The sequence below is a fragment of the Gordionus sp. m RMFG-2023 genome, chromosome 5, assembly GCF_954871325.1.
Source record: "Gordionus sp. m RMFG-2023 chromosome 5, tfGorSpeb1-WG-v2, whole genome shotgun sequence".
Lineage (NCBI taxonomy): Eukaryota > Metazoa > Nematomorpha > Gordioida > Chordodea > Parachordodidae > Gordionus > Gordionus sp. m RMFG-2023.
In genome coordinates, this window is record NC_088779.1 from 6,225,348 (window position 1) to 6,242,332 (window position 16,985).

At 26.6% G+C, this 16,985-nt stretch overlaps 2 protein-coding genes across 2 annotated transcripts; one reads left to right on the plus strand and one right to left on the minus strand.

Moving 5' to 3' along the window:
- Nucleotides 1-766: 766 nt before the first annotated feature.
- On the minus strand, nt 767-9,146 carry LOC135930010 (ATP-dependent RNA helicase cgh-1-like). The gene is made up of 9 exons (XM_065466771.1): nt 9,042-9,146; nt 8,931-8,997; nt 8,627-8,882; nt 8,318-8,461; nt 4,271-4,365; nt 3,856-4,107; nt 3,458-3,638; nt 3,016-3,194; nt 767-2,928 (listed from the first exon to the last, which is right to left on the minus strand). The coding sequence occupies exons 1-9, from the start codon at nt 9,119-9,121 to the stop codon at nt 2,725-2,727; spliced, it is 1,458 nt and encodes a 485-aa protein (XP_065322843.1). The 5' UTR covers nt 9,122-9,146; the 3' UTR covers nt 767-2,724.
- Nucleotides 9,147-9,665: 519 nt separating this feature from the next.
- LOC135930009 (2-(3-amino-3-carboxypropyl)histidine synthase subunit 1-like) lies at nt 9,666-11,368 on the plus strand. The gene is made up of 2 exons (XM_065466770.1): nt 9,666-9,702; nt 9,756-11,368. The coding sequence occupies exon 2, from the start codon at nt 9,758-9,760 to the stop codon at nt 11,243-11,245; it is 1,488 nt and encodes a 495-aa protein (XP_065322842.1). The 5' UTR covers nt 9,666-9,702; nt 9,756-9,757; the 3' UTR covers nt 11,246-11,368.
- Nucleotides 11,369-16,985: the final 5,617 nt, after the last annotated feature.

Sequence of the window (16,985 nt, forward strand, 5' to 3'; positions counted from 1 at the left end):
GTCTTTATAACTACCCCCCTCCAGTTTCACTACCTTCCATCATATTCCCACCCCCTAGGTAGTTTAAGATCAACCGTCTGATTTTTCTTCATTAGTTTTTAAAATTAATATTGATGGGTAGAATGGGATTTATAAAATGGATATTTTTTGGAAGTACAACCTGGGTCATATTATTGACGCGTTTATGGCCTGCAGAAGCCTTGAAAAAATTAGAGGCCTTGTCATATAAATTAAATTACGTGATACGGGTAAAAATATTTTAAATTTATGCAGGAATTGTATTCTTTTAAACTAATTATGATTATGATTAAATGGCATATATAAATAATGAATATTTCATTTGAAAAAAAAATGGGATTCTATACCCTAAAAGGGATGTCCAATTTTTAATCTAATTATTATACCATTTATTTAAAATGGACTTTTATATTAAATGATCGTTTTTAAACTGCGCTTTTAATTTATCTTCATTCTACAATACCGAGTTATGAGTGTAATGAATTGAGGAGTTGGTGGGGTAAGAACCATTCCCCTTCATTCATTTTTGAGGAGGGTAGGAAGTAAAAAAAATGCTGCTCCATATTTCATCGAGGCCTAGGGCATTGAAAACAAAAATAACGAATTACACACATGAGACGGAAATGACCCAAGCAAAATATCTCAATTCAATTAAAATACCCATTTTTAAGTATTTAAACAAATTACTAAAATTGGGTTATTTTGGTCAGGGCCTTTCTGGAATTCTACATATGAATTACACATACAATTTTTTAATTTTAAAATCTTTATTCAATGTCAGAATTTCGAGAAAAAAAACTAATTTAAAATCAAATCTATGAATTTAGTTTGGAGAAAAAAAAATCATAAAATTAAAATGAAATAACATTTTTTCAAAAAAAAATTTTACAAAAATATTATTTTAATCAAATTATGTTCTTGAATTTCGATATAAAAGATTTGGGATTTTTTTTTGTATTTTCTTCAAGGAAATATCTAATAAAAACCTCTTTTAAATCTTTATAAAAACAGCAGATTTTAAAAAAAAGTCCGTTCTAATAAGAGGTAAGGTTATTAGATATATTTTTAAGACCAGCCCAACGGCTTACATGCCATTTTACCAGCTATCCTCTTTAAAATAATAAAAAATATACAACTTCTCAAATAATAATGTTAACATAAAAATAATGATTAAATTTACCATATCGGGGAATTGTAAAAAAAAATGAAGATAGATGTGGCTAATAGAAAAATTTTAACTAAAAACAAAAAGGTTTAGAAGGTAAGGGGGGGGGGGGTAATATAAGACGTGGAAGAAAATTTCCAAAAATGAATTTTTTACAAACTATTTTGAAAATTTATAAATAATAACAAACTATAGTCCTTTTTTTTTCTTGTTTGAGCAAAAAAAAATTTGTTCGGAAAATAAACAAAAAAGTTTTTTTTAACGACCAAACAAATATTAAATATAATATTTCAAAAAAAAATTAAATAAAATATCAAGCGCGCGATTGATTCGTTCGTAGATTCGAGACAGATAGTTTCATTCATTCGTTCGCGAATAATATATTTGGACTATTTTCTTCGTTCACGCATCATATTTGCTCGTTCATTCATACGGACATAATATACATCATGCATTATATAAATAATAGGCGCTAAATATAATTATAAAACAAAACAAGAGACGCGATAAAAAAAAATACTATAAATATTATATAAGTTAGTGTTTCTTTTATATATATATATGTGCTACGCGTTTAAAGGCCAATAATGTTTAACTCGAAAAAATGAGGGGCGGTGCAAGTAGATGAATATGTCGAGTTTTGCAAGAACATGGTGGTGGGCCAGAAACACCGCATAAGTTAAAATAGTAGATTAATCATAAGTTCATTTTAGAGAGTGATGTCGTAGGTATGGCGTAGTCTTTTGAATTCATAGACACTCTCCATCAATTTAAATCATGTTCGTATAAATTTTTTTCTTTAAATATTATCAAAAAAATATATATAATATAGGTTATCTAATATAAAATTATATTTACAAATTTTATTTTAATATATAATAAATTTATTAAATAAATAATATCATTTATGATAAGTGATAATAGATTCAAAAAAAAATTTTTTAACGTAAATTGCTTTGGGTTAATATTTACATGAAAATTATTTTATTATAATACATATTTTCTTTTAATATTTGAAGACAAATACCTTTTTCATTTGTCTTAATTTTTTTTGGATTTTTAGTTTCAAAAAATGTGACATAGTATCATGTAGTAAATATAAGTATTAAAGTAGTGTATCGAGTTTTATAGTTAGTAAAGAGTATATAAGTTTCTAGAAACATCGAGAAAAAAATTAGGATTCACTAGTACAGGGCACCTATGAATGGTTTTATTAAATAAACGAGAGAACGGGGGAAGGGGAGGGAATTTTCCAAGAAGAATAAAAATTATGTAAGGTATTATGTTTGTTTATGTATGAAAATATATTATTCTATATCAATGTTTTATATGCATTGGACAAAACGTGTTATTTAAATGGTTTAGGATTGGGAGAATATCATCAATAGTCATAATATAATCTAACTAATTTAAACGAACAAACTATATACAACAATGTAATTTATCATTTAAAAGGAATATAATTTATTTTAATTAATCAAAGGAAAAAGATTGTTAGTTTTTAATTAATCATGGGGAAGATAAGATAGGAATAATATAATTCAAGTGTGGTTAACAATCTCGATCCGCTCCATGCCATTTACCAAAGACGCACCCTCGTGGTTGGAACCATTAGGCAGCTGGTCTACGTTATTAAGGCTAGATAAATTACTTTCAGCCCCGTCTGCGTCTATTTGTTGAAATTCCGCAACATATAAGCGTTTTTCTATGGTTTTTGGGATGGGCTTTATCTCTGTGTTGAGTTCCTGCGTGAGAAAGTAAGGTTAAAATATTGAATTTTAACAATTAAGTCTACATATTCACATATTTTTTTAAAAATTTAAAAGACTTACATGTTCGATCAAATGCAGCGCGAATCTATCTTCATAAGTAACCAAGTTGATGGCTATGCCCAAGTGTCCAAATCGGCCTGATCTACCTATCCTATGCAGATATGTTTCAGAGAGGCGGGGGAAATCAAAGTTGATGACAACGTTTACGTCTTGAATGTCTATGCCGCGCGTGAATAAGTCTGTCAAAGATTTTTTTTAAATGGGCGTTGAAACAATATAATCTTCTATCTTATAAAGAAAAGGTTTAACGTAGTTTCATATTAAAAAGGTTAGCCATGAAACATGTAGAGTCGCGTTTATGAAAGTGTATAATTGATGTAAAAGTCGGGAGAATTTATGAGCAAAATTAAAAATTCTGAGGAATTTCACATTAGTAGAGTATGCATGAGAATAAATTAGAATATAGATAATAAAATACATATATAAAGTAATCAAATTTAACCTGTGCAAACCAAGTTTCTGCCCTTTCCATTGCGGAAATCGTGAAAGACCCTGTTACGATGCTGTTGAGCCATCTTGGAATGGATGTAAAAACAGGAATACCCCAGTTGGGTTATCTTTTTGGCCAGCAATTCTACTCGAGTTGCCGTGTTGCAAAATATAATGGCCTGGTTTATTTGGAGCTAATATACGAGAAAAGAGAGAAAGATTAAAAGTCAAATAATTTTATTTATGAGTTTGAAAATTAAAGAAGAGAGAGATAGTTGAACTAAAATCCACGAGAAACATTTAGAATGTGGACACATTGTTACTTGGGAATAATATATAAAAGAATGAACAAGGAAAATAAAACAAATAAAAAATAGTGGAAAAGGTTTAATTAAGAAAAAAAGAGATAACCTTAGAAAACAGGGTATTCAGGCAATGCACTTTCTGCCTCTCCTGTACGAAAGCATAGTACTGGGTGATTCCCTTGAGGGTCAGTTCCGACATCAAGTTAATCTCGAGAAAATTTTTCAGGTACTTCTCTACGAAAGCTTTAACGTTGAGGGGGAAAGTGGCGGAGTAAAGGTAAATCTGCCTATCATCGGGTAGTTTGTCTATAATACGGTCCAGAAGGTGCTTAAAATCTTGAGATAAAAGTTTGTCCCCCTATAGTTTAAGTTTTTTTAATAAGAGTTTCTTGAGTGTTAGTATAACACTTAATAAAAGTAAATAAGACACTTTAAATTTTAAAATGTTTTCAAAAATTACGCTTGTGTGAGATTTCAAAAAAATAAACATAAGAGAAAATACAATTTAAAAAATGACTGACTTCGTCCAAAGCCAGCATTCTGCACTTTGATACATCGGCTATATCTCTGTGAATCAAGTCAAATATCCTACCAGGCGTGGCTATAATTATGTGCGCTAAAAATGTTTGAAATTTTATTTTAAGTGTTTTGTTCATAATACATTTTTTTTAAATAAATATGGGCCGGAAACTTAAATGATAATATTGTATTCCGTAGTAGAGAGTATGCAGGATATCAAATCCAATATGACCAGTGCTAGATCTTACATAGTAAGGTGCATGTGGTTCTTTGAAAATGACAGATTCTAATATTCTTATCTTTAAAATTTGAAGAGTATTAATAAATTTAAAAAAATCAGGAAAAATTTGATATTTTAATTTCCCGCTTCATTTAAATTTACAGAATTTAATAAAATAGCTAAATTTGAAGATTTTTTCTAGCCTAAATTTTGAGCGAAAATCTTTTAAAATCAACAAAATTAAAAAACTTTTTTTATTTTTTACTTTTATTCTAAATCTATAAATCGCTTTTCTAAATTTTAATAATCTATTTTTTTTATTTTTGAAAACATTTTTAAAGAATTTAATTTTCGAATCGAATATTCGACGAAACAAATCGAATCATGTTTATATTATTCGAACAAATACGAATAAGGAATTATTCGAATCGCCAATTTTGTAGGTACAATTCATAATGATTTCTAATACATAAAAATCACTAAATTGGTAAGATTTGTTTACAAAAAAAAGAGATTTAAAATTTGATCAAAAAATCTTGCATGAGCATATTTTAAATAGAACTTCCTTTTTGATTTTCAAGAGATCAAAAATCGATGAATATTTTGTATTTTGAGGATTCGAGAAACCCTGTAAAAATAAGCCAATTTCCGGTAATAGAATGTCTTATTGTTTAAAATATATATTTCTATTCATTTTTATGTATACACATGATAATGAATATTAGTAATTAACCGATTTATTAAAGATACCTAGATCCTCTATCAATAAGTTATAAATATCAGAGATGAGGAACCCTTGATATTTCGCTGAACCCAAACCATTTTTTAAAATTTAGAGTTCAGGGTCCAAAGTTTTTTTTAAAAAAATTAAAATTTTTTATTTTTAAACTTTCATTTTTATTTATTTTAAATTATATGTTAAAAATAATATAATATAAAAAAATGAGATTTACGATTTTCATTTATAAAAGATTTCCTATTTAAAACAATTGTTTTTTTTAATCAAAAAAAAAAAATTAATTTAAAAAAACATTTTTTGTTCATTTTTTCGTAGAATCATTTTTGTTATATTTAAAAGTCGGCCATTTTTCGCAAAAATTTTTAAATTTTACCCAGCAAAGCAGATTTAAAAAGTTTTTTTTTATATAAATGATGATCTATTAAATGAATCTGTGTAAGGGGAGGAGTGGGATGAAGATGATATAATAAATGGAGAAATAGCAGATACCAGTGTTGAAAGATTTAACTCCAAAAGTTTATAGCATTAGATGTGCAGCTCACACATTACAGTTAGCCATTAATGATTTTTTAAAGACTAATCGATTATTGATCGAGAAAGGCAAGTGATAAAATTTTTAAGAACTCCAACTATCGTTAGAATCTTGAAATCATTGAAAAAACCTATGGCAATAGTTGATTGTACAACAAGATGGTCATCGGTTTACGATATACTGGATCGATTGTTAAAATTGAAAAATTTTTGTATGTGGACATTGTTACAACATCGGAAGTTATTCTAGAGGAAACATAATGGGCTAACATAAGTGTCGTTTTGAAACCATTTAAAGCGACAAACATGAAGCTACAATCGGAGAATGTTCCCCTCCGATTTTATAGCATTTGGATGAAATGCCATTTAGAATTGGGAAAAATACACAATATTATTTCCAATGAGATATTAGGGCACATGAGATTTAGAGATGATACATATTTAAATAATATTCTTTATGCATCAATATATTTATACCCCAAATATCAAATTCTATTAACCATTGATCAGGAAGCGGTTGCTATAACTGATTTAACGGAATTATGGGGAAAACATAAATCAATTATAAATTATTGAATGCATCAACATTAACTTCATAAACAAATAATCTTGTTAATGATAATGATGATTTTGAAATTATTATTAAAAAAAGAAAAAAAATTAAATTAACACAGCATTAAAGGAACACCTTCCAATTAGCTCATTAGAATTTTTCACACATTAAAAGAACTACTAAGGATGCAAATATTTTATACTTCTGGGAAGAGAATAGTTTATTTATCCAGATTATACACGTTCGAAAATTGTTCTAGGTGTCCCAGCATCACAAGTCCATTATATATGATATATTATATTAAACTTAATTAATTACTAGGTAAGGGCTGAACAATCATTTTTATCATTAAAATTTATATTGTCGGACCTTCGTGGAAATCTTAATGACGATATTTTAGAAGATATTATGAAAATTCGCCTAAATAAAATTTTTAAAATAGAAATATAATGCTATTTTTTAAATTGTATCGTAGTATTATATTATAAATAATATATTATAATTATGATGATAAATTTACCGAGAATAGGTGGCGAGTAGGAGCTCTTATTGATATTGAGGTTACTCTTTTTATTAGTATCGTTGATTCAAAATTTAAGTTATAAAAAAAATTGATTTTTTTAAATATTATCGTCTGTCATTTTATTTCAATAATTTCTAAATATTATTTTGTCGCCTTTTTTGCGAAAAACCAGAAATTTTAAAGAAACGGATAAATTAACACGCTAAAATTAATGAATAAAAAATTATTGAAAAAGGAAGACCAGTTGCTTTTTAAATAGTGTCTAACACCATTGGGTAATATAACAAATTTGCACGATACCATTTGAAATGCGTTATTTGCGTAAGCAACGCAGCGTTTGAAAGGCTTAGTTTGTGCGCACAATAAGAAAAGTAAAAGTTGAAACTAATAAAATAAAACTTGAAATTCATATAGAATAATAATATTGTAAAAGTAAATGATTATTGTGTAAATCTATCATTTCCAAATATCGGTAACGTTTTAATATTTATTTTTGTAAGAGACCATTTAAAAAATCAAATATAATATTCGGTAGAAATAATAATATTTGTTTTTTATAAAATTAAATAAAGGCAGTTGGGATTAAATTTTATTATATTTTTCAAATTCGAAAATAGAATAATATTGAGCACAAATTGAACGTTTCAAACGGTGCATTGAAAACTCGAATAATGTATTTCAAATTGCAAGTGTCAAATTACCGTTTGGCATTTAAACTATTTTGAAAAATACGATAAAATATAAAATGTTAAAAAAATATTTAATTGACAGATAATATATTTTCCTAATCTAATAAATTTTATAGTGGCCATAATATGTACTTATATATTGGTAAAGGGTGTTAAATCAATATAACTTAGGCAAAATCTGATACAAAGCAACCAAAATATTTACAAGCAGATAATAAAATTTTGCCAAAAATATTAAGCCTTATTTGTGCAATGATTGTGTGACATCACACCATGATACTTAAATTAGTGCTATTAAGCAATGATCTTATCAAGCTTTCCATATATGAGGCCTTACAAATAAAGTAAATTTTATTTCTCCACAACTTAATATTAAAAAAATAATTAATGATATTTCAACTAGCACATGAAACAGGAAGAGGTGAAAAATTTTATTGGCCAATCCAATATCTACAATTAATCTGAAGGAAAAAAGTTAATGAGGAGGTTGAAACTATCATATATATATATATCACCAGACATTTTTTTTTAAATTTTAGGACCAAATTATTATAAAAATTTTAGACCAAAGCTTAACAAGACCTGAGGGAGTTTAACTGATGGTGACATTTATTCAGAAATTCAATGTTAAATTCTCATCAAATTCTATTATTAATTATTTAAATGGCATCATTATTGAATATCTGCATCCTGTATACACATAAACTTTTAATGAGAACAAGTATATTTTAATACTGATCATTTGTCAAAAATAAAGTATCAAATTTTAATAAATTATTTAGCTTTAAAATCACCTTTTTGGTAAATTCTCATAATGTCTTGTTTTAAATCAGTTCCACCTGTGGTAACCATAATTTGAATTTTCATGTGTTTGGCTAATTGCCTCATGATATGACTGGTTTGGAGAGCTAACTCCCTAGTAGGTACTATAACTATTGCTGTAGGAAATATTTATATATATATAGGCATTAAACTAAGAATAAACATTTTAAATTTTAAAGAATTTAAAAGTTTAAAATTTAAATTGTGAGGGTATAATGTTCTGCGTAAAATTAGAAATTCATTTTAAAAAAACTATAAAATAAAGCAGAATATAAATAAACCTTGAATATATATGTCAGAGTTATCATTTTGATTAGACTGTTGTACAATTTTTTCTAATATGGGAATAGCATAGGCACCAGTTTTTCCTGTGCCATTTTTAGCACGGGCTAAAATATTTCTTCCACTCAGTGCAACTGGAATACTTGCTTCTTGAATGGGACTAGGCTTTTCCCAACCATGTTCATAGATGCCCATAAGCAACTCTCTTTTAAGGCAATAGTCTTCAAACTCATTGCCTTTTGTATCAGTAACATCCTATTTATTTAAAGATATTAAATAATTTAGTATTTAAATAAATTTTACTGAAGTTTTAATTCTCATGTCCTTGCGTGGCAATTTTAATTTAGATTTCCAATCATCAGATTTATTACTAAAATAATTTTACACATATAGCATTATAGAAAATAAATCAACTTTATATTATTGTCCATGTCATAAGACTTAAGTTTATCGTCAGTTTCCAAGATATTAATATAATTTTCAGTAAGAGCCATATACTAAATAATAATCTCAATATATCTATAAAGTATGCTGAATATATACATATATAAATATTTATTACTTACAGTTTTTTTCTATAGTTCAAATATTTTATAATGGCAAATGTATATGTTTCAAATTAATTTGTTATTTTTATTAAGAATCAATTAAAGTTTTGCTTGTTTACTTTTTTTAAATTTGTTTTATTTACCTATTTACGTTCGATTTTTTTTACAAATCGTATTGGTTGGTCTAATTTGGAAGTGAATAAACAATATTTAAAAATTTAAATAATTATTTAAATAGTAATTATTTTAATTTAAAGAATAATAATAAGAAAACTTTATATTTAATATGCACGGATAATATATTAATAATATATAAAAGATTTAAAGTTATCAATATCTCATTTATATCTCATTTGGTTTATATATATATATTAAATATTATTATTATTGTTAGCTATATATTAATAGGTTATTTATTATATGCTTATATAAAATAGGCAACAATAATGTATTAAAATTTATTAACTTATATTTACTATTATTTAAAGAATCGAAAATGAAATGTTTATATACCTACTGGATGTAAAGTAATAGGGGCTTTTAAATTTTGAAATTGTTGACTAATTTTTATACTTTTTAGTAATGCAATTGGTGAAGGCTAAGGACCTCCCTCAGAGGAAAATAGTCAAATCAAAATTCTTAAACTTACATAAAATTCCAGATTCTATTCTTCATGACCAAGCCTTAAATTCTGATATCCAAAAATTACCAAACAATTATAATTTTGAAATTCACAAAACAATTTGGAGAATACAAAGTTTGAAAGCTAAAAAGATAGCTCTACAATTGCCAGAGGGTTTAGCTATATTTGCATGTACCATAAGTGATGTCATAGAAGATTATTTTTTGAGAAACAAAATTTTTGATGAAATTGGGGAAAGATTTTATGTTGAAATACTGATAATGGGTGATGTGACATATGGGGCTTGCTGTATAGATGACTATAGTGCTAAATCGTTAGGTGTTAATTTATTAATTCATTATGGTCATAGCTGTTTGGTTCCCTCTCAAAATCTGGAATCTTTTGATTGCTGTAACAAAGCATTTAATGTTCTGTATGTGTTTGTTGATATAACCTTTGATACAAAACATCTGATAGATACAATAATGCTTAACTTTCCTCCTCAAATTAATGTTTATATTGGTGCTACAGTCCAATTCATAGCTTCCTTACCTTTCATCATCGATGTTTTACAAAGAGATTATTTTCTCAAATATTCAACACATGAGCCTCACGGTAAAATTGACTTTATTCCAAGGACATCCCCCCTTTCTAAAGGTGAAGTTTTGGGTTGCACTGCTCCAACATTTCCTAGCAGATTTTCTGACATAGATTCTTGTTTAGTCATCATATTTGTGGCAGATGGTAGATTTCACTTAGAAGCACTTATGATAGCCAACCCCCATTTAGCTGATCACTTTTATCTTTACAATCCTTATGATAAGAAGCTAACTTCAGAACATTATGACCATGTGGGTACTCTTAAGGATCGGAATGCGGCTGTATCTATTAGTGTAGCTCATTGTTTAAAATCATTTAAAAAACCAACTGAGCTATCTGAACAAAATTTTGAAATTGATACTGATTTTAAAATCACAACAAAAAATTCAACCAAGTGTATTACCACCATAGGCTTCATACTAGGCACCTTAGGGAGGCAGGGCTCACCTGTGGTTATAGATCATTTGATAAGTCGAGTCCATAAATTAAACTCACATTTTGACATTCAATATTTAACAGCATTGATATCTGAAATTTCCCCTGAAAAGTTAAAATGTTTTTCAAAAGATAATGATGGTATTGATTATAAAACCAGTTCCCCTGATTTTTGGGTACAAGTGGGATGTCCTAGGCTTTCTATTGATTGGGGGCAGGCAACCTTTGGGTCTAACCCACTCCTGAATCCATTTGAATTCAACATGGTTTGCAAAATATGTGAAGATATTATATACAATAGAAGTAATAATTTGCCAAATGTGAATGGGTTGATCGAGGATTATCCAATGGATTATTATGCTTATGATAGTTCAGGACCATGGACACCTGCTCATAGGCCTAAGAAAAACTAAACTTTGAAAATAAAATTTGTTTGCTAAGAATTATAATATATTTTTTGATTATTTATTAGTATATATTAAATGTAAAAAGTATATTTTTCAATGTAACATAATGTGCAATAATAAAAATATATTGTAAACACTGTATATATATGTCATTATCCCCTATGGGATTCAAATTCTGGCTTGTATAGAGTACCCACTTAAGATTTACAGACAACTTTTGCATAATTTTTTATTTATATAAAATTAATTGGTGACAAATTGCTTCAAATTTGTACATAATACATTTCTGGTCAAATCTGTGTTTTTTTTTAATTTAAAAATCACTGTAAGTAATTTAAAATTAAGATATTGTCAATGATCATAGAATCCATATGCTAACATTGAAACATCTTTTACACTAATTGAAAACCCATTAATTTCATTTTTTAATTCACTAAATATGCAAATGAGTATTTTTGATAATTTTTCATATTTAAAAAATTTATATAATTAAATATCCCATTATCCTCAAGTGCTAGTGTTAAAGCTAAACTTAAAATTACTGATCACCAATCTAGACATGAGAATGATAATATTGGAAAGATTTTATTATTTTTCATAAATTCTTTTATAAATTAAATATTTATAAATGTTTATTTTTTTATGCTCAATTTTACTGATATTAAGGTTAGAAAAAAATCTTCAAAGATTCCTCTTCAAAAATTAGTTATTTTGATTTCATCGAAAGATTTTTTTAATGTTTTGAAAGTTATAAAATATTTACTTAAAAAAGATTTTGTCATTTTTTTAGATAAAATTTGATCAAAAATCTCGCTTCTTTTATAAAAAAAATCATCAAGTATTTTTGCTCCAAAATTTTTTTTTAAAACTGATATTAATAGATACCTATATACTATTAGTGGGCACTATTTTATTAATATCTTTTTTTTTAATTTCTTGTAAAATTGTTGATTGTTAGCCAAAGTTATTAAAAGATCATTTTAATTAGATCTAGATACATATACAGATATGTCTATAAATAGATCTAGATAAAAATGTATCTAGATTCATATATAATTTTTATCATAATTATATACAAGGTTCGCCGTTGTTCTCGAAGAGAAACTCTTATTATGTGAGCATAAAATACGTAAACAACATTTTTATATTTTGTTCTCATTCAATTTTAACACCATATGGAAAAAATGTCAATACTCCCATTTTTATCATTCTTTCGAACATATTAGCATTTAAATAAGGCATATACTTAAGAAAAAAATTTGTAATAAACTTATAAAGTCAGGGGAATATCTCTAAAATTATTTTAAATAAATTTATTTGCTCCAGTGCTTCAATGGTATTTTTTTTTATATAATTAATGGGCGTCATATTCCTTCACATGATGAAAATATCCTTCACAATCTTGAAAAAAACGTTAAATAAAAGTATATTAACATGTATCTTAAAAAGTATCTAAAAAGATACAGATATCTCTAACATGTCTTGATACAGATACTTTTATAAGAGAGTATCTAGATAAAGATATCACATTCTAATATGTAAATACTTTATCAACTCTATTGTTAACCATGTAGGAGCCCGAAATTTAATTTCCCTCAGCCCAAGCCTGGCATGAAATATTTAAGATTTTACAGGCCCAACCTTGTATTTTATCAGTTACTTTGTCATAATCATAAATTCTAATTAATATTTTATTTTGATGAAAACATCATTATTCCATATTATCTTTTTCAGGACTCGGGCCAGGTGATTTTTTCAAAAACATATTAGGCCCGTGCTGAGCTTTGTGCTGGATTGAAAGGTTATATTAACAAGCCCCAACCTTGTGGGAATTAGGAAAAAAAATTCCCTTTATAAATTTTTAATTATATTTCGCTTATAGTTATTTACAGTTTGTAACTGCAGAATAAAACTCGTTTTGACATAATTATTTGGTAAATTATAAAATATCCAAAAAAATCTTTTTTTTTAATTTGATGGCTGATTGGTGTGGATCATTTAGTTCAGAGATATCAAGTAAAATGAAGGATCAGTGGTTCAACCCGGTGGCCATTTCTGAAGCTATCCAGCACGAGTGGTTAGCCATAGGTTAGAGAACATGGAAACGGGGTTGGAATTAATATATATTTTAAAATGGCTTTAAAAATGATTTATAATATGAACCTATAGTAAAATAAGATTTCTATCAAATTATCATATATTTATCACTTTAAATTGTTTTAAAATAAATACCCCTTTTCCTAAACAGAAAATTTAATAAAATGGGGTATTTCGTCAGGAAGTATATTTGTTCAGGGCTTTTGTCTAGGATATTAATGTCCATTCGTTGTACCTTGGTTTAGTAAGACTGACTAACACTAGCTTTTATTTAGATAATATCTATAGTCAGCATAAATATTTGTACAACTTTCTTTATAAAATATCCTTCAATTTCCTATAAAAGTTAAACTGTATTTTAATATCTAATATAAATTATAATCCCATGTCTTGTAAACATTTTCCTAATTGGACATCAAAATTTTATATAAAACTTTTAATAGTTTATTATTTCAAAAATATATTTGTATATAGATGTACAATACATTGGCGTACATAGCGAGAAGGGGGGGGGGCAAATCCTCCCCCCTCCCAAGCCAAAAAATGCAGATACCGGATATATTTTCAAAAATATTATTGTTTATATTCATTTATATTTTATTATATTTATTCATATCTCGTTCTTTTTAAATTTTTATATTATTACCTTTTTCATTTACTAGTAATTTATTTTATCAATTAATTTCATTTTCAAGTTTTCCTTGGCGTAATATTTATCTATTATTTTTAAATTTCCCGGTATTATATTTTTTCACCATTTTCAAATTTCTAGTTATGGATATTATATATTTTTAAAAAAACACTGAAGATAGTGAAAATCATACCAAAAAGCAAAAAAGTATAGTATAATAATTTAATAAAATTTTAATTTTAAAATATTTTTAGCAATTAAAACCCCTCCCATAATAGCAAATAATGAAAGAATTGTTGAAAGAATAATTGAGAGTCAGGATATAGAACCATCTAAAGGTTAGTTATTCTAAAAATACATTTGGGCAGTTTTATAATAACTTAGCTGGTATTATTTAAAAAAATTTTTATGTACTTATGGAGGTTTTTTTGAACACCTACTTTGAAAATGGATTTAATTTAATTATGTAATAATAATATTAAAATAGATTCATATGATATGATTATTATGAAGAACCTAGTAATAGTAAAGATGGAATAGTAAAATATCAATCATACAAATGATACAGATAAGAATTTTAGATATTTAATTTAGTAAAAGAATGAGATTGCAACAATGTGCAGCAATATTTTTTTTAAAAATAATTTTAATTTACATCTCAATATTTAGACATAAACTTAAAACTAAAATCTTTATACAAAACTAGAGTACATGATCATCCATATGATATAGCCAATTTCTTAGATAAAGATAATATTAGCCTAGAAGAAAGACATATACTTCTTAAAAAGGTATATATTAAAGATACCTATGATAAATATTTTATTTAATAATAGATTTTTATTCCACCCCTCAATTTTAATATCCCCAAACTTTATGTGCTAATCGAAAGTTAAAATTTTAAATTAGCTATTTTACTAGATGGTTATGGCTAGCATACTCCATCAGAGACAGTGGAGCTTATTGCAAGATATGTGTCCTGTTTGAACCACGATATGCTGGCAGAAATCTTGTTAAGCTTAACACTCTTGTTAAGACTCCTTTCAACAAATACAAAGATGCGGGGGAAATTTTTGACAATCATCAGAAAACAAATTATCACAAAAGCTGTGAACTGATGATTTCGTCAAAAAAATCATTTCAAAAGGGGGATATAATTCCCATTTCATCACTTATTGATAAAAACAGGGTTAAAATCGTAAAATAAAATAGATGTAAGATGAAATTAACTATCGAGGCTTTTTATATTGTGGCTTGCAATGCCTAGCACTAGGTGGCCACAAGGATTCAGGAAGCTTAAATTTTAATAATGATAACGAAGGTAATTTTCATGGACTTTTAAAATTTAAAGCATTAGGAGATCCTGTATTAATGGAGAGCCTCATTTGTGGCAATAAAAATGTTACTTATCTTAGCCCTAGGATACAAAATGAGATAATTGATATTTGCAACAATATCATTTTAGAAAAATTAATTGCTGAAATCAATTCTGCCCCATGTCAATTTTGGCAGATAAGACCACTGACATTGCTGGCATTGAGCAGATGTCATTGTGTGCGCGATTGGTAGATACTCATAATAACATTATCAAGGAAATGTTTCAAGCATGACTGGGTCTACTTTAGCTTATGTAATATTTGAGAATCTTAAAAAATTAAAAGTAATAATTAATCTTATTGTAAAATATTTTTCAAAAATATAGCAGGGTATGATGGAGCACGTACAAATGCTATGGATGCTTTGCATCATTTCAAACATCTTTTAGATTATTTTCCCAAAATATTGAAATTATTATATATATTAGCAACTCTAAAATATAATTATTCATATTTCCATCATTTAAATTTTTTATACTTTATATATAAATTTTAAAGGCTCAAAAAAATTTAAATTTCTATTATGAGTTATTTATTTTATAGTCATTCATATCCTGGTTATATCCACTTAATATTTAATAATTCAGATTTATTTAAAGTATTTATATGCCGCCGGTTATATCCGTTTAATATTTTTTAATTCAAATTTATTTTTATATACCTGTTTTTTTTATACATATTAATTTAAATTTGTATATTAGAAATAGTTATTAGTTCTTATTAATTTATGCTTGATATTTTTAAATAACAATAATTTTATTAAAAAATATTTTAATTATCCCCCCCCCCCACACCAAATTCCTGCGTACGATGGTACAATACTAAAATCTATATTAGAACAAGATTTAAATATCCTAGTTAAATTTAAAATGAGGATCAAACGGTTGGACACCCAACAGCTCAACCAGCGCCTCTGTCTACCTTTTACGATTCCTTAATTTGATAATAAAATTCTACTATTATTAAATGGATACAAACGGTATAAAAATATATATATATATATATATTTTTTTTGACGGGTAAATTCTCTATATAGTTATTAGCACTCATAAAACTAAAAACTTATAAGTGGACTTAAAAGAGAACTTTTGAAATTAATTTATATATAACGGTATAAAAATATATATTATATAGTTATTAGCACTCATAAAACTAAAAACTTATAATTGGACTCAAAAGAGAGCTTTCGAAATTAATTTATATATTTTATTTACCTAGTGGAGTAAAAAATAATGGTAGTTTCAATTTTCTAAACTACAACCATAATATGGCAAACAAAAACCTGTTATTTTTTTAAATACAATTAAATCCATTTTATATATATATATTAAGTGATAGAATCACTCGGTCGTCTCCAATCTACTATATATCAACCCTATCCCTCCTAGGACAGAACCATCAAGTTGGTTTCAGAAAGAAACATGATCCTTGCTGGATTCGACCCAGAACTATAGGTTTGAAAATCCGTGCTCTTACCTACTAGGCAACAGAAGCTTTCCAAAAACGACGATTTTTTTCGATCCAAGCATAATATAAATAAAATACCGGCTAGTTTAACACTGCCTTTGGTAGTAACTATCAATAACCCAATTTATTATCTCTGAAGATTTAAAAAAATGAAAATTTTTTGAGAATACTCAAG

Coding starts and splice junctions, on each gene's coding strand:
- LOC135930009 (XM_065466770.1), top strand. CDS start 9,758: ATGCAATTGGTGAAGGCTAAGGACCTCCCTCAGAGGAAAATAGTCAAA.
- LOC135930010 (XM_065466771.1), bottom strand. CDS start 9,121: ATGGCTCTTACTGAAAATTATATTAATATCTTGGAAACTGACGATAAA. Junction 3,639..3,855: donor TGAATACCCTGTTTTCTAAG/GTTATCTCTTTT, acceptor CTCGTATATTAG/CTCCAAATAAACCAGGCCAT. Junction 2,929..3,015: donor CGCTGCATTTGATCGAACAT/GTAAGTCTTTTA, acceptor TTTCTCACGCAG/GAACTCAACACAGAGATAAA.